At 47.8% G+C, this 26,382-nt stretch overlaps 1 protein-coding gene across 1 annotated transcript in view; it reads left to right on the forward strand.

Moving 5' to 3' along the window:
• The window catches only part of ZNF423 (zinc finger protein 423), a 330,711-nt gene that overhangs the window by 190,544 nt on the left and 113,785 nt on the right, over positions 1-26,382 (forward strand). The window contains exon 5 of the mRNA XM_045989431.1: positions 5,608-5,692. Coding sequence (XP_045845387.1) covers positions 5,608-5,692 — 85 coding nt within the window. The remainder of the gene's footprint in view (positions 1-5,607; positions 5,693-26,382) is intronic.

A 26,382-nucleotide genomic window follows, 5' to 3' on the forward strand; every position in this document is an offset into this window, starting at 1 on the left:
GCTGGCGCTGCGGGCAGGAAGGCAGAATTTGGAGGAGGGCCACCCGCGGCAGGTGCCTACTGGAAGACGGGGAGGTGGCTCTGGGTGTTGGGCTCCGGGATCAGACGTGAGATCAGAGCTGGGGTCTGTGACTCTGGGACCTTGAGGGTGAGAATGAGAGAGAAGGAGGCCTGGAGACAGTGGAAGGAGAACGTACGGAGAATGTCTCTGGGCAGGGGTCCCACCAGACACCCATCGCAGGTCACCACCTCTCAGCTCTGCTCAGCCTCCGCTGGCGGGCCGGCTGGTCGGTGTGGGTGGACTGCGGGAGTCTGTGGGCTCTGGGGTCCGGTGGGCGGGGTTACAATGAAACTCTCCCTCTTCCAGGACCCAGCAGGGTTTTGATCTCCCCGGGCCTCTGCCTCACCTATAAAGCCAGAGGGTAATGATGATAATGGTAGCTACATGTAGCCACAGACAGGGTCTGTCTCCGGGGCTGACATCACCAGGGAGGCACAGGGGGGCCCTTCTGGGTTTTTAGCGAGTGTCTGATTGATGGATGACGTGATTGGTGGGTGCCGGTGCCTCGTCAGCGGCTGAGTGTTGAGACTGTGTGCCCGCAGTGTCTGGCCCTGAGCTTGAATGGAGTCACGAAGTGCTGGGCACACAGGAAACATCACTTGCTGTCTCTCCCGCTTGTGGTCACAGCTGACGCTTACCGAGGGACAAGGATGTGCCGAGCACTTTCTGTCTACACTGCGACACTCCCTTTTTGGGTGAAGAAATGGAGGCACAGAACAGTTGGCCATTATCAGCCGCCAGCTTTCAAGAGGCAGAGAAGGGATGTGAACTCAGGGAGTGTGGGGCCACAGCTGAGTGAGTTCTTGACCCACGTTCTGCCTGGCTCTGGTGGCAGGCTGGTGGCAGGCTGGGGTGGGGTCCGGGTTGGTCACCCCCCTCTCGTTCAGACTGGGATAGTGCGGCGGGCTGTGGCCCTGTACGCCCTCCTCCCAGGTGCACCCCAGCCCTGCCTTCCCCCACTGCCCCCCCACGGTACGGGGGCTCCCACTAGCCACGGGGCTGCTCCTGAGCCTGCCCCTCTCCAGGCGCTGCCCCGGATTCTGCATCAAGGACCACTTCATGAAGCCTCCACCGTGTGGGCAAAGGCTCGTATACAATTTCCATGGCAACAACCCGGGAACTTTGCTGTGACCTCTGTTTTGGCAAGGACGGTACCCAGGCCCAGAAAGGGGGAACCATCTACCCAGGGATACACAGCTCAGGGATTCAAACCTGAGGGGCCTTGTTTTCTGGGAGCTCGACAGGCCTTCCTCTCCCTGTCCCAGGCCCTGCGAGAGAGGAGGTGAGCAGACAATCACATCTAGAGGCCTGGGCAGATGGGCTGTTGGCGGAAAGGAGCTAGACAAAGCGTGGATCCTCCCCCAGTGGAGGCCCAGCCTCTGGGGCCTTGCCCCCTGCCTGGGCACGCCTGGGGGCAGGGGCCCAGCTGTCTGTTCGCCCGCCCCTCGCTCCCCTAGGACTCACGCGTGTAAGAGCAGACTCTGGGGGCTGAGCAAGGGCTTGGGGGCTGGCAGGCTGGGACCCTCGGGAGTGTATCCATAGCAACCAGCTCTCGGAGGACTGGGTTCCCGTGGGGCTGTGGGGCCGAGGCTGCTGTCAGCTGGAGTGGGAAGCGTGGCGGTTCCCACCCTGCCCCCCACCCCTGCCCCCACTCTGTTAATGGGCAGTAACAACATCAGCCCAACTCTAGGCCAGTGTGGGGAGACCCCAGCCCTCCATCGACTCCCCAGGTCCTCACAGTGCCAGATGCGGCAGATTGGGTGCTCTCACACAGGTCAGAGGGCTTGGCCAGGACGCACAGGCTCCCTGTCCCCTAGCCCAGGGCCGTCCGTGGTGTTCTGGGACGTAGAGCTGAGAAGAGCTGCTCAGACAGCGGTTCCGGAGGCAGTCGGCCTGGGATCTGATCCCTGTCCTCTTGTTTAGCTGGGGAGGGCTCTGGCTGAGTGGTTTAGTCTCTCTGAACTCCACTTTCTCCAACCTTAAAGTGGGGCTTACCAAGGAATAGTGAGTCTTCAGAATGAACAGAGCCTGTACACAGTAGGTGCTCAGTAGATGTGAGATGTCAGCGGCTGGGGGCTGTCGTTCCTGTTGCTCCCTCTCTTCTTGTCCCTACTGGTCTCAAGAGTGTTCTCCCTCTGCCCTGGGCTCCTCTCTGAGGTTGCTGGGGGCCAGGCAGGGGAAGGCGCCCTGGGGCTCAGCCTTGGTTCTCCTGGGCTGGGCTCTGGGGAAGGAGCTTGAGACAGAGGAGGGGCTTTGAATGCGAAGTTCTTGCTCTCTATAATTATGTCTCCTGGTCCGTCCTGAAGCTCCAGAGGCAGAGGGAGTCTCTGGGGATAGAGAAGGGGCAGACCGACCAAGAGGAGGCATTGGGGTGAGGGCGGGGTCTGGCCAGCGTTGCAGCAGGAGGGAGAGAGAGTGAGAGGGTCCTGAACTCCCGTTCCACCAACAGGGAGGCCCAGATGGCCCTGGCCGGGTGTCTGCGGCTCTGGGCCTTGGGTACCCCTGGCTTTGCAGGCAAGGCCGGCAGGGCTGTCCATGTGGGCCTCTGGGAATAATACACATGCTTAGTTATGAGTTTTGGTCCTGGAGACCCTGTGTGTGTGGCTGAGCATGGATACCTGTGTGTGCAAGTGCTTACCTGGACCCTCGGGAGTCTGCACGTGGATCCAGAGGAGCGTGTCTGGGAGGGGTCTGTGTGTGCGCTTGTGCAGCTGTGGGCACACCCTGGGCGTGATGGATGTCACTCTCGGGGGTCCAGTGAGGGAGCTAAAGGCGTTTGTGTCTCAGGATGAGTTTGGATACATCAACGTGTGTGGCTTGTGGTCGTGAGGATGTCCCCAGTGCTCTGTGGGTGTTGTACTTGCGTGTCTGTGTTACAGGGAGCAGGCTGCTGTGTGTGGGAGGGGGCGGGGCATCTTGTGTGTTGACAGTGAGTTGGGGCAAGGGAGTGTACATACGTGCGCTTGCGTGTATGTGTGTGTCCTTGTGGGCACATCCATACCACGTGCATGCAGGCTGCGCTTGCGTGCACGTGTGTGTGTGTGCGTGCGTGTGTGTGCATGTGTGACCACAGGCTCTTGTGGTCAGCAATGTCCCCTCCCTCGGAAATCCCCTGGACTCTCTCCACGCTGGGGAGAGCTTCTCATCCTGTCTGGTCCCTGGTGATTTTTTTTTTTTTTTAACCAAGCACAGCAACCCATGTCATTCACCTGCTTGTAGGAGGAACAGCTCAAATCCCCTTGATCATGGACCGTCCCCCGCGCTGGTCTGGACTAGCCATGGCTCTGTACGATCTCCACAGACGTCTACCCAAGCAGAACCATGGAAGGGGATCATGGCCTTCCTCGTGCAGCCTGCCTGCTCTGGGCTTCCTTAGTGTGGAGATGCCTGGGGTGTGTCGTTCTCCCTCACACCTCCCTCCCTCCCTCCCTCCCTCCCTCCCTCCCTTCCTTCCTTCCAGCATAAGGGGGTGGGGCACATATATGGGAAGGAATGAATGATTTTGACAGTGAAGAGACCCAAGATCATTGCCCTCCATGAGCACGGATGTGGAGTTGAACTGAGCTGGGGGCTTTGGGCCTGTGTCCCCGAGAAGACCTCAGTCCCTGCTGTCTCCTCTGTCCTGTCCTGCCCCCCCAGCCTCATGCTGTTCTTCCCGGGGCGTTTCCAGGCTAAATGCCTGCTTCTTGGCCACTCTTCTGCAACACTGGGGGAAGGGTCCCAGTCTTATCAGAGCGGGTCCTGGAGCCTGAGTGGGTACACTGCCTCTGGAACCGAAGCTCCCAGCACCAGCTAAGACTGTCATTTCTTCACTCATGTGTTCGACCAGCATTTGCTCAGCACCTACAACAATTCTAGTAACGTTAAGTCATCATGAGACACTCGCCCTGACCCTATGCCCTGTGCCCGGTGCTGAGGATCCAGCGTATAGAAGTCAGCTTTGGTTCTGTTCCTTCTTCTGTCCTAGTAGAATTCTCTGCAACATAGTATTTGCAACTTTGCTCCTTTGTTCAACAAATGTTTCCCCAGCACGAGTCTCTGCTGGCTGTAGGACCTCACAGATGGATGAAACACAGCCTGGGCTTCTGGGCACTCGTGGTGTAGTCGGGGGGGGGGCGGGGTGCAAACAAGTCAATTAGCCACGACAGATCCTTGTGCTGAGGGACTGGATGCTTTAAGCAGAAGCTCGGGGCCCCGGGGAGCCGCTGGGTGGAAAGAGGAGGCTTCTGAGCAGAGGTAGCATTTGAACGGAGTCCTCGAGGATGGAAAGGGTATACTCCAAGTGGAAGACCCTACGTAGGCAAAGGCCTGGAGGTGGGACCCTAAAGGGGACCTGCAGACATGGTTGGAGCCACCCTGGGACCTGAGACAACTGAGCCCCCTGGTGGTTCGTCCTGGCTGCATCGTGGAGGGTTGGGCCCGAGTGTTCAGCCAAGAACTCCGAAGTCCTGCTCCCTCTTCCAGGGGTGGAGGGAGGCCCTGTGGTCCCGGAGCTGAGGTGATCTTCAAAAAGCTTGGATATTTTGGATCCCAGTACCACCCCGTTCCCTTCATAAAGACTCACAGCCACTGACCTTCCCCTACACAGCCAATACGGCCCCTGTCCACAAGGGCCTCCTTTCACCGTCACCCAGCCAGGCATAGCTGTTGAGAATGAGCTCCGCTCTTTGGAATGGGACTTCAAGAAGTTCTGAAGCTTCTGATGATCTCCATTTTCCTGCTCCCACCCCCTCGAGGCAGCTGGTCCCAGCTTCCTGTGTGTGGAAGTGAGCTGTGGGATCGCCCACGGTCTTGTGTGCTAGGGAAGATGAGGAATCCCTTGGTTGCTTCTAAGTACCTGGATTGGCAGAAATGGTATCCCCTGCTCAGCCACATGGTCCTTAGGGTGGGTAAAGAGAGACAGTAGTTGGATGGGTGGAAAGAGAGATGTATGGTTGGGTAGGAGGATGGGTGGGTGGATCGTTAGAGTGAGGATAGGTGGATGGATGTAGGGGAAGACAGGCAGGTGGTTGCGTAGATGGAGGGCGGATGGATGAATTGGTGGATGGGTTAGGTGTGTATGTAGACGGATGATAAGATCGGTGGATGGATTGATGGGTAGACGGATGTGTGTGTGTGTGTGTGTGTGTGTGTGTGTGTGTGTGTGTAGTTGGATAGGTGGGTAGGTAGTGGGTAGGTAGATGGATGGATGGATGGATAGCTGGGAGTTGCATAGATGGGTTTGAGCATGCTCCAAGTGGGGCAGCCTCCCTTGACTTCCTTTCCATAGTCATACTGTGTGCTCTCACCTTGGGATGGTGAGTCCCATCCTGGCCATCTCCCGAGACCTAACAGAGAAACAGCTCCCTTAGAATGTAGCTCAGTCCCCTTCCCCAGGCTGGAGAGCTGGACTCAGAGGCAGGTGGGAAGAGAATGACTTGGAGACACCTGGGAGGGCACCACAAGCCATTCTGAAAATTCTTGAGCTGGGACCTCCAGGCACTTTTTGCTTTATGCTCTTTTCTACTTCCTAACTATCTAATTCCTTTCTTTTTGGCTTCCAAACAGAAAAAGACATACCAGTGCATCAAGTGCCAGATGACCTTTGAGAACGAGAGAGAGATCCAAATCCATGTTGCCAACCACATGATTGGTAAGAGAGCGTTTCCGCCCACCCATGCCGGGACCACTCATCGGGGTTTGAAATCTGTGGTTCCAATCATCATTTCACTGCTTTTAGGGCAAAAGATGGAGTCACAGCTGCTGTTTCGGAGACATTTCGAATGGGGGTAAAATGTGAGAGAGCTGGAGCATTTTCTCCATCCAGCCTTCCTGTCGCAGCTTCACTCACATTACAATCAAACTTTTGACAATCTCTTCCATTTCCCAGCATAAATTTCCCTCCATTTCTGAAATGAAGTGCTTTCCAGTTGTCAAGCACTCAGGGGCAATTATGCCTCAATTCCGTATGTCATGACATTGAATCGATTTAACTGCTCACGTTTCCCTGCTAAACGTGATGAATTCCTCAGGCACATTGTCAAAACAGAGTGCTTACAAAGTTATTTCAATACTTTTCCTATTCCTCTTCAAGTGGTTTTTGGACTTTGGAATATTCAGCCTTTCCAGAAGAGGGGGGTCTTTCAAAGCGCCGTCGTGTTCCCTCTTGGCATGAGGTTTGGAGGGGAGGTGTGAGCTCTTCCATGCCTTCCGTGCAGATACCCTCCGTGCAAGGGGAGCATGCCGAATTTCCAGTGAGTGTGCGGGCTTGGCCCCGGGGAGATGGAGAACTTAGCAGTGAGGGCTTTGGAAGTTTCTGGAATCCTGGTGCCCTGGGTCTCTGGGGGAAGTGTGGTTGCTTCTCCAGGACCCCTGCAGTCTGAGCAGGGAAGTTTCAGATGTGGATTGAGCCTCCTGACGCTTCGCTTCCTCTAGTTTCACTCCATTTTATTCTGAAAAAGAGCCATGCCGACAGAGTACTGTTCTACAAAACCCTTAACCGCGTACATTCAAAAAGATCCATTCACCGTGCAGCTTGGTGAATGCTCACGAACCGAGCACACCCGTGTAGCCAACAGCCCAGAGAGGAAGCAGAGCGTGTCCTCATGCCAGAAGCCCCTCCTGGCCCCTCCAGACCCTCCCATCCCCTGCACAATGATATGTCGGCACCGTTGAACGGCATAGGGCTTTTTTGGCCTGTTTTGCACTTGGTCTAAATGAGATCCTACGGTCTCTGCTCGTTGGTGTCCGGTGGCTTTGGCTCATTCAGGTTCGTCCTGTAGTTTGGACATTGCCCCTTCTCCCGGGTATGCACCGTTCCGTGGTGTGACACTTCACCATTCATCTTGTCTGTCCGACTCCTGATGGGCTTCTCGGTCATTTCCGTGTTGGAGTTGTTTCAGATCGTGCGCTGCTGTGGGCATTCTTGCGTGCGGGTTTTGGCGGGCAGGTGCACGCGGTTTGAATGGGAAGATCGGTGGGGCTGGAATTGGCGGGTCACAAGACCATAGTAGGTTCGCCTTCAGTAGACACAGACAGACAGATTTCCGAGGCACTGGTGTGAAACCACCATCCCACCGGCAATGCAGGAGAATTGCTCCATGTCTGTGCCCCCGTCCACATTCTCTGCAAAAGGAGGTATTACTAAGGCCCTTATTCAGTGAAATTGTGCTTAGGGTGAGGATGGTGCCCTCTCCGCCCGGGGTAACCTTGGCACACGTGGCGGGTCTGGGTGTCCGGTGTCCAGTGTCCCCCTGACTCAGAGAGGTTCCCCTCGAGGTGTGGACCCCAACTGTGTGCGGGGTGGGGTTCGGCCGGTGGGGAGGGGACCCGGGGAGCTGAGGAGGGGCAGGGAAGGCCCTGGGAGTTCAGCTTGACAGGGAGATTGGTGGCTTTTTAATTTCTTCTGTTTGAAAGCCCCCTGCTGAAGCAGAAGAAGGAAACTATCCTGTCAGTCACCGGCTGCTGAGAGTGCTTTCATGGGAGTGTCAAGGAGGTACAGATGAAGATATCTAAAAATGTTTGCTTTTGGAGCAGGTGTTAATGCGTGTGCATGTTTGTAAGCATGAAGGGCAAGAGCCTGGCTAATTGGACCACAGTGATTTCAAAGGTGCTTCCCCCCCCCCCCCCTCCACAGAGCCTGGAAGCCGTGTGTCCTCAGGTGGAAGGGTTGCTCCTACCTAGAGAGGTGGGCTGGGCGACGGGATGAGAAAGGGGGGCTGGAGGGGCATCCGGGGCTCGGGGCGAGCAGAGTGCCGGACCCCCCGAGGGAGGCAGTCCTGGCTGGGGGCTGGGCAAGCCACCCCCCCCGGCCTTGCTCAACAGTGCCGTGAGCTGGCCTGGTTTCTGGGGAGCAGGCAGCAAGGAGCGGCTGGTCTCAGAGCCTGAGCTTCTGAGTGAGGTGTTTATGCGATTGCAGAAAGTGTCACCATGCCGTATCCCTGTGCGGTGCCCAGCCTGTGAGGCCTGGACTGGGGACACATGTGAGCCGTGCCTTGGGTGGCAGGGTGAAATCTCTTTCTCTAACCTGCCCTCCCCACCTGCCGGCCCTGCCCTGGCCTCATTGAGGCCATTCATCAAAGAACAGTGAGCACGTCTTGCATGCAGAGTGCTGGGGTACTCTCAGCTAATCAAGGGAGAAAGGGACCCAGTCCCAGCCTTCAGGGACCTTACAGCACCCTGTAGGAGACACCATGGCACACACATCATGCCAGGAAGGGAGGTGTCCCTGGGTGAGGGCGCTGAGGCCTGCCACCTGCCACGTACCCATGCAGGTGCCCTCCTGTGTCTCATGGGGGAGTCTCAGTGATGCTTCAAGTTCTTCCAGAGACAAAGTAGTAGAAGAAGGGTCTGGGTAAGGCTGGGCTCTCTCCATTGTGTGTGGCTCCCCGCCAGGGTCAGTGGCAAGAAGGACCCTGTGCTGCCTGCAGGGGATGCTAATGGCATCTGGCATCCAGGCATGCAGTGCCGGGAGGTTGATGCACCTGGAACGAGACTGCTGGATCCAAGGAGGTCCGCCAGAAAGGCCTGGGTGTTGAAGGTGGAAGAATTTCCTCTGTGGCAGGCCCAACACTGGCAGAGAGGGCAGCTTTGACAAGGAGGGCTGGTCACCAGAGAACAACGACCTCAGAGTGCTCAGCAGAAGGAGGTCCTCGAAGGATGCGCTGGTAGCCAGGGGAGGTGGGAGCAGCGTCTGTGGGAGGACTCGGGTGAGCCAGGCTCAGAGGCAGGAGGAGAGGAGGGAGTTTGGGGGCTGGAGCAGTCTGACCTCATTGGGATGGAGGCCTCTCATGTGGGAGCATCGTGGGCAGTGAGGGTGGGGAGGTAGCTTGTGGCCAGGCCACAGAGGGCCTTGAATGCCAGGTTAAGGGGTTTGGGTTTAGACTCGATCCTGCGGGCCGGGGTCCAAATCTGGGGGTTTTATTAGGCTTCTCTTGATACACCAGAAGATAAAGCAGCCAGGGCCCTGAGTTCCCCTATGCCGCAGTTGAGAGGAGCGCGGCAGCAGCTGGGACCGTGTGTTCCCAGGCACCACAGTCTCCACCCATCTCTACCATATTCTGGGGGCTGCTTTGCTCATTTATGCCCCCTTCCTGGTCCCCCTGGGCACCCGAATGTGCAGCCTTGGACTTAGGCACTAGGGAGCCATTGAAGGTTTGGGAGCAGAGTACAGCCTGGATGTAGCTGAGTGCCGGAGGGAGATGAATCTGGCAGCAGTGTTGAGGCAGAAGATGATGAAAGGGAATAGAGACCTGCCTGGCCTGGTCCAGAGGTGAGGGGATGAGGCCAGGAGAGAAGAGAGGAGGGAGGAGAGAGAACTGGCACCTGGTTTGTGGGGTGTGCCTACTTGGCCCCGGTGGCTTGGGGAGGGTGGGGGGGGCGATGGTGGGGTTAGGAATGGGATAGTAGTGGGCCCAAGAGCCCCAGCTGGGACTGACTCCGAAGTCCCAGTAAGACTGTTGGGGCCCCATGTCCCTGTGGACAGCTTCCCCTGCTAAAGAGCCTGAGCCTAGAGTGGATGCCTGCAGCTGGTGGGGGCAAAAGCCGCCGTTAGCAGCACCAGGGGGACTTGGCGAGTAGAAGCGGCACCGTTCAGCTTGACGGCCTTCTCATAAACGTGGGGCACGGGGGTGTCTGAGGCAGGCCTCCCCAGGGACACAGATTGCTGGAGACCTCCCCTGGGGGATGCTAAACCGGCCCTTTTATAGTGGGGGGCCTCTTCATGGCTTTCCAGCCTCCAGACCCTGGGAGTTAGGGTGACTCAGGGATGCGTCTCCTTGGGAACATTTTCCCAGCACCCTCTCCTGGCTGCTGCTGGCCGGGGAGTGATTTGGAGCCCATAGAAAGACAAGGGTTTTTTTGAAACCTTTTTAGGGGCAGGGTTGCTTTTGAAATCCCCCCTGCCCACAGGGAACAAGGCTGTCTTCTCTGGGCTACCCCCAGCTTTTGAAATGGTTTTAGACACCCCTTCCCCCGGCAGGCACATCAAAAACGTGGAGTGGACCCCATTCTGTGGCCTCCCACAGTGCGGATCTGGCCCTGCCCAGCTGCCCTTGCCCACATCTGGAAGGATGGCCCCCTCCTCGCCCCCCAAAAATGGCTCTGCACGAGGCCTGCCTTGGGCTTCCTGTCGCATGGCCCAGAGGCAGGGCCCCCTTCCAGCGGCTGGAGCAGGGGGCGTTTCTTCGCCTGCGTGTTGAACACGTGGGCACAGAGCTTGCCCAGCCCCCCTAGGGCACCCGAGGCCTCAGACCCCACAGAAGCAGATAGGCCCTTTCCTTAACTGTTCATGGACGTTTCTCCTCTCGGTTCCAGCCAGGCGGGGCTGGATAAGGGGTCTGAGAACTTGTCCTTGAAATAACGAACTTGCTCTGACCCAGGTCGGCCCTAAGGGAGTGACTCAGCCTCTGGGCCCTGGCGTCTTTACCCAGGGCTTCACGGGCCCCTGGGGGGAGCACCGAGGAGGGTCAGGGCTGGGAAGGGACAGTCCTCAGGGAACCTCAACAGGAACGTTCACCCTCTACGTCCTTGGAAAATGGCTGAGGACTCTCTGGCAGGCAGCCAGCCAGGCCAGAGTCAGCCTTGGCCCAGTGGGGCATTAGGGATTCTGGGGATGTTGTTTTCCTGGTCACATCAGCTCCATTCCCTGGGTGCCTCTGAAGACCAAGCTCTGCAGTCGGGGGTGAAGAAATTGGGGACGAAGAAATTGGGGGCATCTGGAAGATAAGCTTCTCCCACGGGCTGGGCTGGTGGTCCTTGTCTGTCGTCTCCTCCCTAGCCCTTCCCTCACTGCGGCAGGATGGGCCGTGGTCCACGTGGAGGGCGTGTGTGTGTGTGTGGGGGGGGGCTTCTGTCTTCTAAGGCTTTAAGAAGCATATCCCTAGAGGCACAAGCAAGCGCCCTTGCTGTCTGGGTCCCCACTCTTTCTGCAGCTGCTTGCATGCCCACGACCTGTGCTGAAGGCCTGGCCCGTAACATTTGGGAGGGGAGGGAAGGTCTGGTGTGGAAATCTGTGTCTCACCCTCCCACCGGGAAAATAGAAACCGCCTCAGCTGTAACTGAAGAGGAAAACCCGTGAAAAGGATAAGGAGAAGGGGTTTCTGCGTAGTCTCTGCCGCGAACACGTGTTGCCACACGGGGCTGTGTGAGGCCCTTCCGTGGAGCTCTGATTCAGAGGAAGCCAGACCAAAACATCCGTGCACTCGTAAGACGTGATGAAAACGTCTCCCTCTCCCCCTGGAGATCACATTTCATGTTCTGGAACTGCTCTGTCAGAATAGCAAGCCTGGACAAACAGCATAGCATCCCATCCTTTATACATATATATATATTCTATTTTTCCAAAATCGCCTTAGCAGCCTCCAAGAGTGAGAGGAGTCCATTTCCCTGACTTTGAGCCTCATCTGTTGGTTTGAGGAAGCTGTTGATCAAGCACTTTGGTTTATGAAGGACCCGTCAGTTCCGGATTTTAAGATAGTGGAAATGTGCTTGTTCTCATAGATTTCTTCTCCTCCTCCTCTTCCTCCTCCTCCTCCTTCTTCTTGAGGGAGAAAGACATCTGTAGGTGGGGTTTCTTCTAATAATAACCTCTGTTCAGTAAACATGATTGAGATCCTTGGCGGGGTCAATGAGGAACCTCTCCTCTCATCCAGCTGGGGAGGTAATAACCCCAAAGGAAAAGATCTATGTAATGTCACAAGCGTGAGATATGGAAGCTCAAAGGAGAGGCGTGTTACCGAGTCTGGGCCTCCAGGAAAACTTCCTGGAGGAGGGGACACCTAAGAAGATGGGAAGTCAGGTAGAAGGGGCATTCAAGGCGGAGAACAGCAGAAGCCAATTCATAGAGAAGAGGCCCATGTAGTATGAGGGGGAAATTACAGACAAAGCAATGTCGCTTCAGGAAAAATCACGAGGCAGGAGGTGGGCGGGTCGTAGAGACAGTACAGTGCGGTCGGTGAGAGATGAGGGTGTTGGTTAGGAGGGTGTGGGTTTGAGAAACCTTTAAGAGGCAAAACCAGCAGGGGTGGCAAAATTGAATGCATGTGGGAAGGGAAGAAGTTAGGAATGACTTCAGGGTCTCAGGGGACCAAGTTTTGGGGTGACAGGTAGATGACACAGTGCCCGAGGAAGAGCTAGCTGTTGCGGGGCTGGCAAAGATGACCCTGACCATGACCTTACAGGTGAGGCTGACTGAGTACTGGGTAGGGTCAATGGAATCAGATGGAGGAATCAGCTGGGGGCCCGGGGGGAGACCAACAGTGTCATGTCGACTTGCCAGGTTCTGGGCTGGGAAGGGAGGATGGGAGGCAGGAGCTGGAGGGGTCCGAGGATCCCAGGAAGCTTTTGCTGTTTAAGGAGGGGACACCAGAGTATATTTCTAGGCTACGGGGAGGGCCTCTGTGGGCAGAGGAGGAGGAAGGGGGAGAGGAGTTCACAATAGTGCCAGGCCCGGGGAGGCAGGGACCTGGGCCCCGGCAGCCTCTGGTGTGGGCCCGCCCACAGGCCTGGCCTTCTTTTCTTGCTTTTCGTTGCCATGGACATGGTGGCCTGTACTGTGGGACGGACTTCCTGAGTGCCCTTTCTGGTCATTTGGCTGCCTGGGAGCCGCGGGTGCTTGGGCAGCAACCCTTACGTCTGCTTCTTCCTGAGCCTTACTGGATTTGAGGACAGAAAACAAAGATCCCATGGTCCATGGTGGCCCCGGGGCTTGGCCCCCCTCTGCCCTGGGCTTCTAGCAATTTGCAGAACCTCACACTGGACACCCTTCCTCATGTGTCTCTCGGGTCCAGTGGGGAGGGAGGGGGAGACCTCCTCTCCTGAGGAAGTTGAGGTGGCCCTCATGGGCCAATGAGTCTCACAGGTCCCTCCTGTTCTGGTTTCCAGCTCATCTGCCTGGGAAGGGGAAGTGGGGAGAGAAGGGAGGTGGTTCCCCAGAGATACACAGGTGCACTGAGAGCCTGAGTTGGAGTAAGAATCCAACATTACTGATTGGGAGCCTTTTCTAAACAAAGACTTCTTCTTCTTCTTTTTTTTAGATTTTATTTATTCATTTGACACAGAGAGAGAGAGAGAGAGAGAGATCACAAGTAGGCAGAGAGGGGGAAGCAGGCTCCCCGTGGAGCAGAGAGCCCGATGCGTGGCTCAATGCCAGGACCCTGGGATCATGACCTGAGCCGAAGGCAGAGGCTCAACCCACTGAGCCACCCAGGTGCCCTCTAAACAAAGACTTCTTAAGGAAGTGACTGATATAGTTCATTCAGTAGAGCTTTTTTTTAAAAAAATTTTTTTATTTAAATTCAATATAGTTAACATATAGTGTCTTACTAGTTTTGAGATAGAATTCAGTGATTCATCAGTTACATATAATACCCAGTGCTCATTACATGGAGTGCCCTCCTTAATGTCCATTACCCAATTACCTCATCTCCCCACCCTCCAGTAGAGCTTTATTGAGCACCAACTGTTTGCTCCATCTGCTGTAGCTATGAATATTAATGAGAAAGAGAGTATGCAGGTGGGCCCACACATGCACACTCAGAATGTAGAGCTCTGTAGTCAGTCACAGTGGTTAAGAACACTCCCAGCTCCTGGTCATGTCACTTTGTGGCTAACCAAGTTATCTGTCTCTGTCTGGTTAGGCTCCTCATCTATAACACAACCCTGTGCTAATGGTACACAGCATTTTAGGGAGGACTTGTCTAGTGACAAGTCAGACCCAGATCATGCTGACTATCACATAGAAAACAGAATTATCAGTTCATATAATTGAAAAGTCCCAGGATTCCTTGGGTAAGAGGCTTCAGGCATGGCTGGATCCAGGGGTTCCAGCAAAGTCATCTCTCTCTCTTCTGCTTCTCAGCTCTGCCTCATCTTTGTTGCCTTCTTTCCCTGGTGCATGATGACAACCAGCCACTCTTGGTCCAGCAGTCCCAGCAGAGAGGGACATGTGCTTCCTCATCAGTGGAAAAGATCTCAGGACCAAGTCTCGCTGTCTCGGGAGGGTCCTGAAGCTACCCGTGAATTAGTTCCTGTAGCCAGGGAGATGGAGTAGTTGAATATTCAGAAGGGCACCACTTGCCCTTCTGGACTGCTGGGGTGGGTCATTGTCAGCCCACTTTCCCCCTAAAATGAGAATAGGGAGAGTATTCTTGAAAATCAAGGAGGTACCTATTTCCACAAGAATGCGAATGCACAGAGAAGGTCATACCCCTACTTCTGAGGGGAGCTGCTTAGAGCATTAAATGAACTAAAAAATGTATGAAAATCACCCAGCACACTGCCTGGCACATGTGAGTTTTCTGTCCATGTAGCTGTTAACATTAATATTATTAATATTATTATTAGTCCCTGTGTCAGGGACTAATTAAAGATAATTCTTAAGATAATGAGGACGATACTAGAACCCTTGTTTTGAGAGGATAAACAACCCTTTTGAGGTCGAGCTAAGCCTGCATCCCATGTGCCAGTCTATGGCAGCTCAGAGGGTGCTGCTGTGGGCTTCCTGGAAGCGGAAGACTTGTCCTCTGCCTTTGTCAAGCTCTAAGGGGGTCTGGTCTGCCTGCAGGATAGATGCAGAGAATAACTCCAATCAGGATGATTGATTCGTTTATTCCTTTATTCATTCTGAACTGTTTTTCTTCCTTGCGCTCCAAGTACATGCCAGGCACTAAGCATGGATGTCATGGCAAAAAAAAAAAATCCCCCGATCCTGGAGCTAGTCGGGGGCAGGTGGGTGTCAAACAAGCAAACAGATGAGAAATTCTGACCTCTTCTTGGATATGCTCCAGCCTGGAGCAGCACCTGAAAACTCAAGCGGTCACTCTTTTGGTCTTTTTCTGAATTTTATGCAGACCACCCACAGAGGGTCACTTTGCCAGCAGAGGCCCATACCCGCAGCAGCTGGGAGATGTCCCCAGCTAACATCTGCCTTCCCCCCTCCTAAGGCACTGCCCTGCTTGTAGTGTCTGTGATCCCTGCCATCCCTTTCCTAGCCCTCTGGCCACTCTCCTACAGTCTTCCTATTCCATCTCTCAGTGCCCACCCTGCCTTTTCCGGGCCACAGCTTCTGGATGGCTCCAGATGCCTGTGTCCTAAGCCTTCCCTCCTAGGATGTCCAGAATTCACAAATAAAAACACAGAATGGCTAGTTAAATTTGAATTCCAAATAAAGAATATGTAATTTTTTAGTCTGAGTGTGTCTCAAATATTGCATGGGAGATGCGTATAATAAAAAATGATTTATTTATTTGAAATTTAAATTTAACTGACCATACTTTGTTTTACCTGGCCGCCCTATTCCCTCCCCATAGTCCCCATGCCTCCAGCGCCTTAGCTTGGGGAACAATGGTGCTCCCACCCACCTTCCCTTCTTTTATTTATTTTTTTCTTTCTTCCTTTTTTCTTTCTTTCCTTCTTTTAAAGCTCTTCGCGGTCCTTTATTCCTCCTTACATTTTTTTTAAAGATTTTATTTATTTATTTGACAGACAGAGATCACAAGTAGGCAGAGAGGCAAGCAGAGAGAGGGGGGAAGCAGGCTTCCCTGCTGAGCAGAGGGCCCCATGCAGGGCTCAATCCCAGGACCCTGGGATCATAACCTGAGCCGAAGGCAGAGGCTTAATCCGCTGAGCCACCCAGGCGCCCCATATTTTTTTTTTTAACTTAAAAGTATTCAACTTTTTATTTTGAGGTAATCGTGGGTTCTCATGGAGTTCACAGATAGATCCTCTGTACCCATTACTCAGTTTCCCCCGAGGGTAATAGTTCACAAAATGCCAGTATGGTATCACAAGGATGAAACTGGCATGGACACATTCAGGCTATGGAGCATTTCCATTACCACCAGCATCCTTCATGCTGTCTAGGCCACTTCCATTCTGCCCCAGCTCCTGCCTTAACCCTGGAAATTGTGCATCTGTTACCCATTTCTATAGTTCTGTCATTTCAAGAATGCTACATAAATGGAGTCCTGCGTAAGTTTTCATTGTCTTTGGGATAAATGCCCAGGTGTGCTGTTGCTGGGTCTATAATGCTTGTACATATGACTTTTAAAGAAACCGCCACACTGTTTCCTAGAGCAGCTGTGCCTTTTTACATTCTTACCAGCAAGGTCAAGTTTCTCTATGTTGAGAGGCATCAAATTTCTTCACATCCTTTGCCAGCATTTGGTTTGTCACTATTTTATATTTTAGCAATCTGATAGGTGTGTAGTAATATCTTACTGTCTTTTAATTTACATTTCCCTAATGACTAATGATATTGAACATGTTTTCATGGGCTTATTTGCCATCTGTTTGTCCTCTTGTATGAAATGCGTTTTCATATCTTTTGCTTATTTTCGAATTGGGTTGTTTGCTTTTTTTTTAAGTTTATTTACTTATTTATTTGACAGTGAGACAGAGAGACAGTGAGAGCGAGAACACAAGCAGGGGGAGTGATAGAGGGAGAAGCTGGCTTCCGGCTGAGCAAGGAGCCTGATGTGGGGCTTGATCCCAGGACTTTGGGATTATGACCAAAGCCAAAGGCAAACTCTTAACAACTGAGCCACTCAGGCACCCCTTACTGTTGGGTTTTGAGAGTTGTTTATATAGTCTAGATACTAGTCCTTTGTTGGTTACATGGTTTGCATAAATTTCCTCTCAGTCTTTTCATCTTAACAGACTCCTTAACACAGTATTTTGCACAGTAAGTGATTAAAATTTGAGGAAGTCAGTTTATCGATTTTTCCTTTTATAGCTCATGCCTTTGATGCCCAGTTTAAGAACACTTTATCTAACCCTAGATCCCAAAGATTTTTTTTGCCTACTTTTTCCCCCAAAAATTTTATGATTTTATATTTCACAGGTAAATCCATGATCCATTTTGAGTTAGCACTTACATAAGCTGCAAGACTTGGATTGAGCTGCTGCTGCTTCTCCTACAAACGTCCAGTTGCTCTTGCATCATTTGTTAAAAACACTATAATTCCACCACTGAGTTGTTTTTGCCAAATTCCAGCTAGGCATATTTGTGTGACTCTATTTCTGGGTTCCATTGATCTATGTGTCTATCCGTCTGTCAATATGACACAGTCTCCATTACTGTAGCTATATGCAGCAGAGGCAGAGGGAGAGAGAAACTCAAGCAGACTCCTCACAGAGCATGGAGCCTGTGCAGGGCTTGATCTCATGACCTTGAGATCATGACCTGAGCCAAAACCAAGAGTCAGAAGCCTGACCAACTGCATCACCCAGGTGCCCCTCTTCCTATCATTTTAATAAGAATTGTATAAACCTGCATATCGATTGGGGGAGAATTGATATCTACTATGTCAAGGCTTCTAATCCATGAACATGGTATATCTTTCAATGTACTTAGATCTTTGATTACCTTTTTAAAATTTTATTTATTTATTTATTTATTCAATTACTTATTTATTATTTTTATTCACATATAATGTCTTGTTTACACCAGGGATACAGGTCTCTGAATCATCAGGTTTACACATTTCACAGCCCTCACCATATCACATACCCTCCCCAATGTCCATAACCCAACCACCCTCTCCATACCTTCCTACCCCCAGTAAACCTCAGTTTGTTTTGATAGATTGAGAGTCCCTTATGGTTTATCTCCCTCTTGATCCCATCCTGTTTAATTTTTCCTTCCTTACCCCCCAAACCCCCAGCTTCGCCTCTCAAATTCCCCTTATCAGGGAGATCATATGATAATTGTCTTTTTCTGATTGACTTATTTTGCTCAGTGTGATACCCTCTAGTTCCATCTATGTAGTTGCAAATGGCAAAATTTCATTTCTTTTGATGGTTGCATAGTATTCCACTATATATATGTACATGGCATATATATACCACATCTTCTTTATCCATTCATCTGTTGATGGTGATGAATCTGGCAGCTAACTATAGTTCTTTCCATAGTTTGGCTATTGTGGACATTGCTGCTATAAACATTCAGGTGCAGGTGCCCCTTCGGATCACTACATTTCTATCTTTAGGGTAAATACCCAGTAGTGCAATCGCTGGGTCATAGGGTAGCTCTAGCTTCAATTTTTTGAGGAACCTCCATGCTGTTTTCCAGAGTCGCTGCACCAGCTTGCATTCCCACCAACAGTGTAGGAGGATTCCCCTTCCTCTGCATCCTCACCGACATCTGTTGTTTCCTGACTAGTTAATTTTAGTCATTTTGACAGGTGTGAGGTGGTATCTCATTATGGTTTTGATTTGTATTTCCCTGATGATGAGTGATGTGGAACACTTTTTCATGTGTCTCTGCCATCTGGATGTCTTCTTTGCAGAAATGTCTGATCATGTCCTCTGCCCATTTCTTGATTGGATTATTTGTTCTTTGGGTGTTGAGTTTGATAAATTCTGTATAGATTTTGGATACTAGCCCTTTATCTGATATGTCATTTGTGAATATCTTCTCCCATTCTGTCAGTGGTCTTTTGGTTTTGTTCACTGTTTCTTTTGCTTTTTTCCATTGGACATTCTTTCCTGCTTTTCAAAGATTAGTTGACCATAGAGTTGAGGGTCTATTTCTGGGCTCTCTATTCTGTTCTATTGATCTATGTGTCTGTTTTTGTGCCAATACCATACTGTCTTGATCATTACAGCTTTGTAATAGAGCTTGAAGTCTGGAATTGTGATGCCACCAACTTTGGCTTTCTTTTTCAACATTCCTCTAGCTATTTGGGGTCTTTTCTGGTTCCATATAAATTTTAAGATTATTTGTTCCATTTTGTTGAAAAAAATTAATGGTATTTTGATAGGGATTGCATTAAACATGTAGATTGCTTTAGGAAGCATAGACATTTTCACAACATTTGTTCTTACAATCCATGAGCATGGAACATTTTTCCATGTGTCTTCCTCAATTTCTTTCATGAGTATTTTATAGTTTTCTTAGTACAGATTCTTTGCCTCTTTGGATAGGTTTATTCCTATGTATCTTATGGTTTTGGGTGCAATTGTAAATGGGATCGACTCCTTAATTTCTCTTTCTTCTATTTTGCTGTTGGTGTAAAGAAATGCAACTGATTTCTGTGCATTGATTTTATATCCTGACACTTTCCTGAATTCCTGTATGAGTTCTAGCAGTTTTAGAGTGGAGTCTTTTGGGTTTTCAACATAAAGTATCATATCATCTGCAAAGAGTGAGAGTTTGACTTCTTCTTTGCTTATTTGGAAGTTATTTATTTATTTATTTATTTATTGTTGTCTGATTACTGAAGCTGGAACTTCTAGTACTATGTTGAATAGCAGTGGTGATAATGGACATCCTTGCTGTGTTCCTGACCTTAGGGGAAAAGCTCTCAGTTTTTCCCCATTGAGAATGATATTTGCTGTGGGTTTTTCATAGATGGCTTTGATGATATTGAGGTGTGTATCCTCTATCCCTACACTTTGAAGAGTTTTGATCAAGAAAGGATGCTGTACTTTGTCAAATGCTTTTTTAGCATCTATTGAGAATATCATATGGTTCTTGTTCTTTCTTATATTAATTTATTGTGTCACACTGATTGATTTGCAGATGTTGAACCAACCTTGCAGTCCAGGAATAAATCCCACTTGGTCGTGGTGAATAATCCTTTTAATGTATGGTTGGATCCTATTGGCTAGTATTTGGTGAGAATTTTCGCATCTGTGTTCATCATGGATACTGGTTTGTAATTCTCCTTTGTCTGGTTTTGGGATCAAGGTAATGCTGGCCTCATAAAATGAATTTGGAAGTTTTCCTTCCATTTCTTTTTTTTGGAACAGTTTCAGGAGAATAGGAATTAATTCTTCTTTAAATGTTTGGTAGAATTCCCCTGGGAAGCCGTCTGACCCTGGGCTCTTGTTTTTTTGGAGGTTTTTGATGACTGCTTCAATCTCCTTACTGGTTATGAGACTGTTCAGGTTTTCTATTTCTTCCTGGTTCAGTTTTGGTAGTTTAAACGTCTCTAGGAATGCACCCATTTCTTCCAGATTGTCAAATTTGCTGGCGTATAGTTGCATATAATATGTTCTTATAACTGTTTGCATTTCTTTGGTGTTGGTTGTGATCTCTCCTCTTTTATTCATGATTTTATTTATTTGGGTCCTTTCTCTTTTCTTTTTGATAAGTGTAATCAGGGGTTTATCAATCTTATTAATTCTTTCAAAGAACCAGCTCCTAGTTTTGTTGATTTGTTCTTTTTTTTTTTTTTTTTTGCTTTCTATTTCATTGATTTCTGCTCTTCCCTTTATTATTTCTCTTCTGCTGGGTTTAGGGTTTCTTTGGTGTTCTTTCTCCTTCTCCTTTAGGTGTAGAGTTCGGTTGTGTGCTGGAGACATTTCTTTCTTCTTGAGAAAGGCTTGTATTGCTATATACTTTCCTCTCAGGACTGCCTTTGCTGTGTCCCACAGATTTTGAGCAGTTGTGTTTTCATTTTCATTTGTTTCCATGAATTTTTAAAATTCTTTAATTTTCTGGTTGACCCATTTATTCTTTAGTAGGATGCTCCTTAGCCTCCGTGTATTTGAGCTCTTTCCAACTTTCCTCTTATGATTGAGTTCTAGCTTCAGAGCATTGTGGTCTGAAAATATGCAGGGATTCGGGGAATGATCCCAATCTTTTGGTACCAGTTGTTACCTGATTTACGACCAAGGATGTGATCTATTCTGGAGAGTGTTCCTTGTGCACTAGAGAAGAATGTGTATTCTGTTATTTTGAGATGGAATGTTCTGAATATATCTGTGATGTCCATCTTGTCCAGTGTGTCATTTAAGGCCTTTATTTCCTTGTTGATCTTTTGCTTGGATGATCTGTCCATTTCAGTGATAGGGGTGTTAAAGTCCCCTACTATTATTGTATTATTGTCAATGTGTTTCTTGGTTTTGTTATTAATTGGTTTATATAGTTGGCTGCTCCCATGTTAGGGGCTGAGATATTTAAAATTGTTAGAACTTCTTGTTGGATAGATCTTCTAAGTAGATATAGTGTCCTTTCTCATTTCTTATTATAGTTTTTGGCTTAAAATGTAATTGATCTGATATAAAGATTGCCACACCAGCTTTCTTTTGATGTCCATTAGCATGGTAAACTGTTTTCCACCCCCTCGCTTTAAATCTGGAGGTGTCTTTAGATCTAAAATGAGTTTCTTGTAGGCGGCATACTGATGGGTTTTGTTTTTTTTTATCCATTTTGATAGCCTGTGTCTTTTGATTGGGGCAATTAGCTCATTTTCATTCAGGGTAACTACTGAAAGATATGAATTTAGTGCCATTTTATTGTCTGTAAGGTGACTGTTACTGTATATTGTCTCTATTCCTTTCTGGTCTACTATTTTTAGGCTGTCTCTTTACTTAGAGGAACCCTTTCAATATTTCCTGTAGGGCTGGTTTGGTGTTTGCAAATTCTTTTAGTTTTTGTTTGTTCTGGAAGCTTTTTATTTCTCCTTCTATTTTCAATGATAACCTAGCTGGATATACTATTCTTGGCTTCATGTTTTTTCTTATTTAGGGCTCTGAATATATCATGCCAGTTCTTTCTGGCCTGCCAGGTCTCTGTGGATAAGTCTGCTGCCAATCTAATAATTTTACCATTGTATGTTACAGACTTCTTGTCCAGAGCTGCTTTCACCATTTTCTCTTTGTCACTAAGACTTATAAGTTTTACTATTAGATGACAGGATGTGGATCTATTTTTATTGATTTTGAGGGGGTTTGTCTGTGCCTCCTGGATTTTGATGCTTATTCCCTTTGCCATATTAGGGAAATTCTCTACTATAATTTGCTCCAATATACCTTCTGCCCCCTTCTCTCTTTCTTCTTCTTCTTCTGGAATCCCAATTATCCTAATATTGTTTTGCCTTATGATATCACTTATCTCTTGAATTCTTCCCTCATGGTCCAGTAGTTGTTTGTCTCTCCTTTGTGCTCCATCATTTTGTCTTCTATATCGCTAATTTTCTCTTCTGCCTCATTTATCCTAGTAGTAAGAGCCTCCATTTTTTATTGCACCTCATTAATATCTTTCTTGATTTCAGCTTGATTAGATTTAGTTCTTTTATTTCTCCAGAAAGGATTTTATTTCTCCAAACAGCTTTCTCTAATATCTTCCATGCATTTTTTTCAAGCCTAGCTAGCACCTTGAGAGTCGTCATTCTGAACTCTCATTCTGACATATTACCAATGTCCATATTGATTAGGTCCTTAGGCATTTGTACTGCCTCTTTTTCTTTTTCTTTTCTTTTCTTTCTTTCTTTTTTTTTTGTGGTGAGCTTTTCTGTCTTGTTATTTTATCCAGATAAGAATATATGAATGAGAGAATAAAATACTTAACGAGTGGCAAAGACCCCAGAAAAATGTACTCTAACCAAATCAGAAGAGACCTAAAACTGGGAGGAAAAGAGTGGGGGAAAAAAGAAATCTAAATAAAAATTTAAGAAAAAAAAATATATGACTGTTGAATAGAACAGAACCACCAACTTGATTTTGGGTGTAAGCTGCTCTCAGAAGATACTACCTCACAAAGTTTTATTGATAGAAAAACATATATATATATATATATATATATATATATATATATATATATGGGTAAACATGAAGAAGGGATGGAATATGATTGTAAAGATGAAAATTTAAAAAAATTCTAAAAAAGATATTGATAACTTGGTTGGTAGAAGAAAAGAGAGGAGAGAATGTGCTCAAGCTGGAGACTAGAACAAAGCCATGTTGTAGATTTCGGATATATTTGTATTAGAAGAAATTATATACCAAAATTTTAAGGAAAAAAAATCCTGTATATATACAGAAAATAGGGTTAAATACAATGAAGTGTTAAAATATGACTATAACAATGAAGATTTAAAAGGGTTTTTAAAAAGGAAAGGTATTGTTAAGATAAAATAGGTAAAAAAATAAAATAAAAAAATTAACTTTGCAAGACTAAAGGATCATGGGGAAAAAGTCATGGATTCTATGTGTTGCTTTCCCCTAGCTCTGGAGTTCTGATGCTCACCTTGACTGGTGAACTTTGTCTTGGCTGGATGTTCTTGCTGATCTTCTGGTGGAGGGACCTGTTGTAGTGATTCTCAAATGTCTTTACCTGAGGCAGAATTGTACTGCCCTTGCCAGGGGCCAGGCTAAATAATCTGCCTGGATTTGCTCTCGGTAGCTTTTGTTACCTGAACACTTTCCGTAGAGCTCTGGAGGACTGGAATGAAGATGGCAGTTTCCCAATCTCCGGACAAAGGAACCAAGAGCTCAGGGCCCCATTCTTCAGTGCACCCTGAGAAACGTTGTCAATCCCTCCTGTCTCCTTGGTCTCTGGTTGCGCTCTGTGTTCACCCAGCCTGTGACTGGGCATTTCTCTTTCTGGTGCACAGCCCCATTAGGAGTCTCCCAACCCAGCAGATTCCTGGATCCCATGCAGATCTTGTGCCACTCCTCCTGGTGGAAAAGGAGGGAGTCTCCCTGGATCTGCACTTGTGGGGTCCCTGCTTGAAGGGCAGTGGCCCAACTGTGCCTTGGATCATGGTTTAAGGTAACCCTGAGCTGAGAACCCCCACCTTGGCTCCATCTCTGTATCTGGCTTCCCCACTCCAATACCTGGCAGCTCTGCCACATTGACACCCCCGATTTTTCTGTGACCTCTTGCGTCCTGAGACCACACTGTCCCCACGAGGACTCCATCCCTCCTTAGCCTCTGGAGCGATGTCCTTCAGTGGAACAGACTTCTAAAAGTTCTGCTTTTGTGCTCTGCTGCTCCACCACTTGCCAGGAGCCGTCCCCTCCCCTCGCAGTCTATCTTCCTTTCACTTCAGATTCACTTCTCCGCTCGTCAGACCTTTCAGAAAGTGGTCGATGTTCTCTTCCTAGAATTGCTGCTTTTCTTCTCTTCTATCTCCTGTTGAGTCTGTAGGTGTTTGGAATGATTTGATAACTATCTAGCTGAATTCCTGGGACCTGATGTCATTTCAGTCTTCTACTCCTCTGCCGTCTTGACCCCGGACCTGTGATATCTTTTTTTCTTTTCAAGATTTATTTATTTATTTATTTGAGACGGAGAGAGAAAGAGAGAGGTGAATGGGGAGGGGCAGAGGGAGAGGTAGAGGAGAGGGAATCTCAAGTAGACTTCCTGCTGAGCATAGAGTCTGCTGTCGGGCTCCATCCCACCACACTGAGATCATGACCTGAGCCAAAATGAAAAGTTGGAAGCCCAATTGAATGAGCCACCCCGATGCCCCTTCTTTGATTTTTTTATGGTTTATGACAAAGTTGTCCTGTGCATATTTTGATAAATTTACATCTAAGTATTTCAATTATTTTTGCAGTTATAGATGGTATTGCATTTTTAATTTTGATGTTCACATGTTCATTGCTGGTATATAGACATGTATTTGGTTTTTGAGTGTTGGCTTTATAGCCCTTGACTTTGTTTAACTCAGTTGTAGGAATTTTTATTTTTGGTTTTGTAGATTCCATTGCATTTTCTACATAGACAATCATGTCATCTGCAAATAAGGACAGTTTTATTCATTCCTTTTCTATCTATGAGCCTTTTATTTCCTTTTCTTGCTTTTTGCTCTGGTTAGTACTTCCAGCATTGTGCTGAATAAGACTGGTGGCATTCTTGTCTTGTTTCAGTCTTTTATCATTATGTATAATAGTAGGTACGGGTTTTTTGTTGATAATTCTATCAAGCTGAGGAAATACTCCTGTATTTGTATTTTTTTTTTAAGAATTTTTATTATGAATGAGTGCTGGATTTTGTAAAAAAAAATTTTTAACTACATCTGTTTATAAGACCATGAGATTTTTCTTCCTTTTTCTGGTAATACAGTGGATTATATTGATTGAATTTTGAATATTGAAATAATCTTGCATCCTTGATATATACACCCTAAATGACCATAGTGTATAATTCTTTTTATATATTTCTAAATTTTCTTTGCTGATATTTTGCTAAATGTATGTGTGTGTGTGTGTGTGTGTGTATACACATGGCCTGAATTTATAAGGGATATTGGCCTACAGTTTTCTTTTGTTTTCTCCTGTGTGTCTGGTTTTGATATTGGGCAATATTAACTTGATCAATATTGATATTAATTCATATTAACAAATATGAATTAATATTAATGTTAATAATAACTTGATTGAGAAGTGGTTCTTCTGTATTTGGAAGATTTATTTATTTATTCATTTATTTGAGAGAGGGAGACATTACATGAGCAGGGAATAGGGCAGAGAGAGGGGGAGAGAGAAAATCTCAAGCAGACTCCTCGCTGAGCAGGGACCCTGATGTGGGGCTGGATCTCATGACTCTGAGATCATGACTGGGTCAAAATCATGAGTTGGGTGGCACCTGGGTAGCTCAGTGGGTTAAAACCTCTGCCTTCAGCTCAGGTCATGATCCCAGGGTCCTGGGATTGAGCCCCACATCAGGCTCTCTGCTCAGCAGGGAGCCTGCCTCTCCCTCACCCTCTGCCTGCCTCTCTGCCTACTTGTGATCTCTGTCTGTCAAATAAAATCTTAAAAAAAAAATCATGAGTCACACATTCAACTGACTGACCCACTCAAGCATCTCTGGTTCTTCTCTATTTTGAAAGAAATTATGTAGAATTGGTGTCTGTTCTTTAAACATTTGTTGGAATTCTCCTGTGAAATAACTTGAGTCTGGAGATTTCATTTTAAAGAGTTTTTAATTATGAATTTAATTTCCTTGACAGTTTTAGGACTGTTCAAATTGTGTATTCATGTTGGTTGAGTTGTGGTAGGTTGTGTTTTGTGAGGAAGTGGTTATTTCATCTAATTTGTCAAATTTATATGTGTACAGTTTTCATAGTAATGTTCTCTTTTTATTCTTTTGATGTCTGTAGGGATCACCTCAGGTTCATTTCTGATACTGGTGACTTATGCCTTCCTACTTTTTTTCTCTGTCAGTCTTGTTAGAGATATGTCAGTTTTATTGATCTTTTCCAAGAACTTTTAAAAATGGATTTTCAATATTGGTTTTCTGCTTTCAGTTTCATGATTTCTGTTTTTATTTTTATTATTCCCTCTCCTCTGCTTAATTTGGGTTTATCTTGGTGTTTTTCTACATCTTTGAGGTGGAAGCTTAATTATTGACTTGAAACTTTACTCTTTCTAAAGTATGTATTTAGTGTTATAAATCTCTCTCTAAGCATTGATTTAGTTGTATTCCACAAATTTTTGTATGTTATCATTTTATTTTCACTTAATGTATTGTATTTTATAAAATATTTACTTTGTACTTGTATTTTGGCTCATTGTTTAGAAGTGTGTTACTTAGTTTTCAAGTGTTTGGAGGTTTTCCTGTTTTGTTTTTTGTTTGTTTGTTATTAACTTTTAGTTTGAATCCGT

Source organism: Meles meles, chromosome 19, assembly GCF_922984935.1.
Source record: "Meles meles chromosome 19, mMelMel3.1 paternal haplotype, whole genome shotgun sequence".
NCBI lineage: Eukaryota > Metazoa > Chordata > Mammalia > Carnivora > Mustelidae > Meles > Meles meles.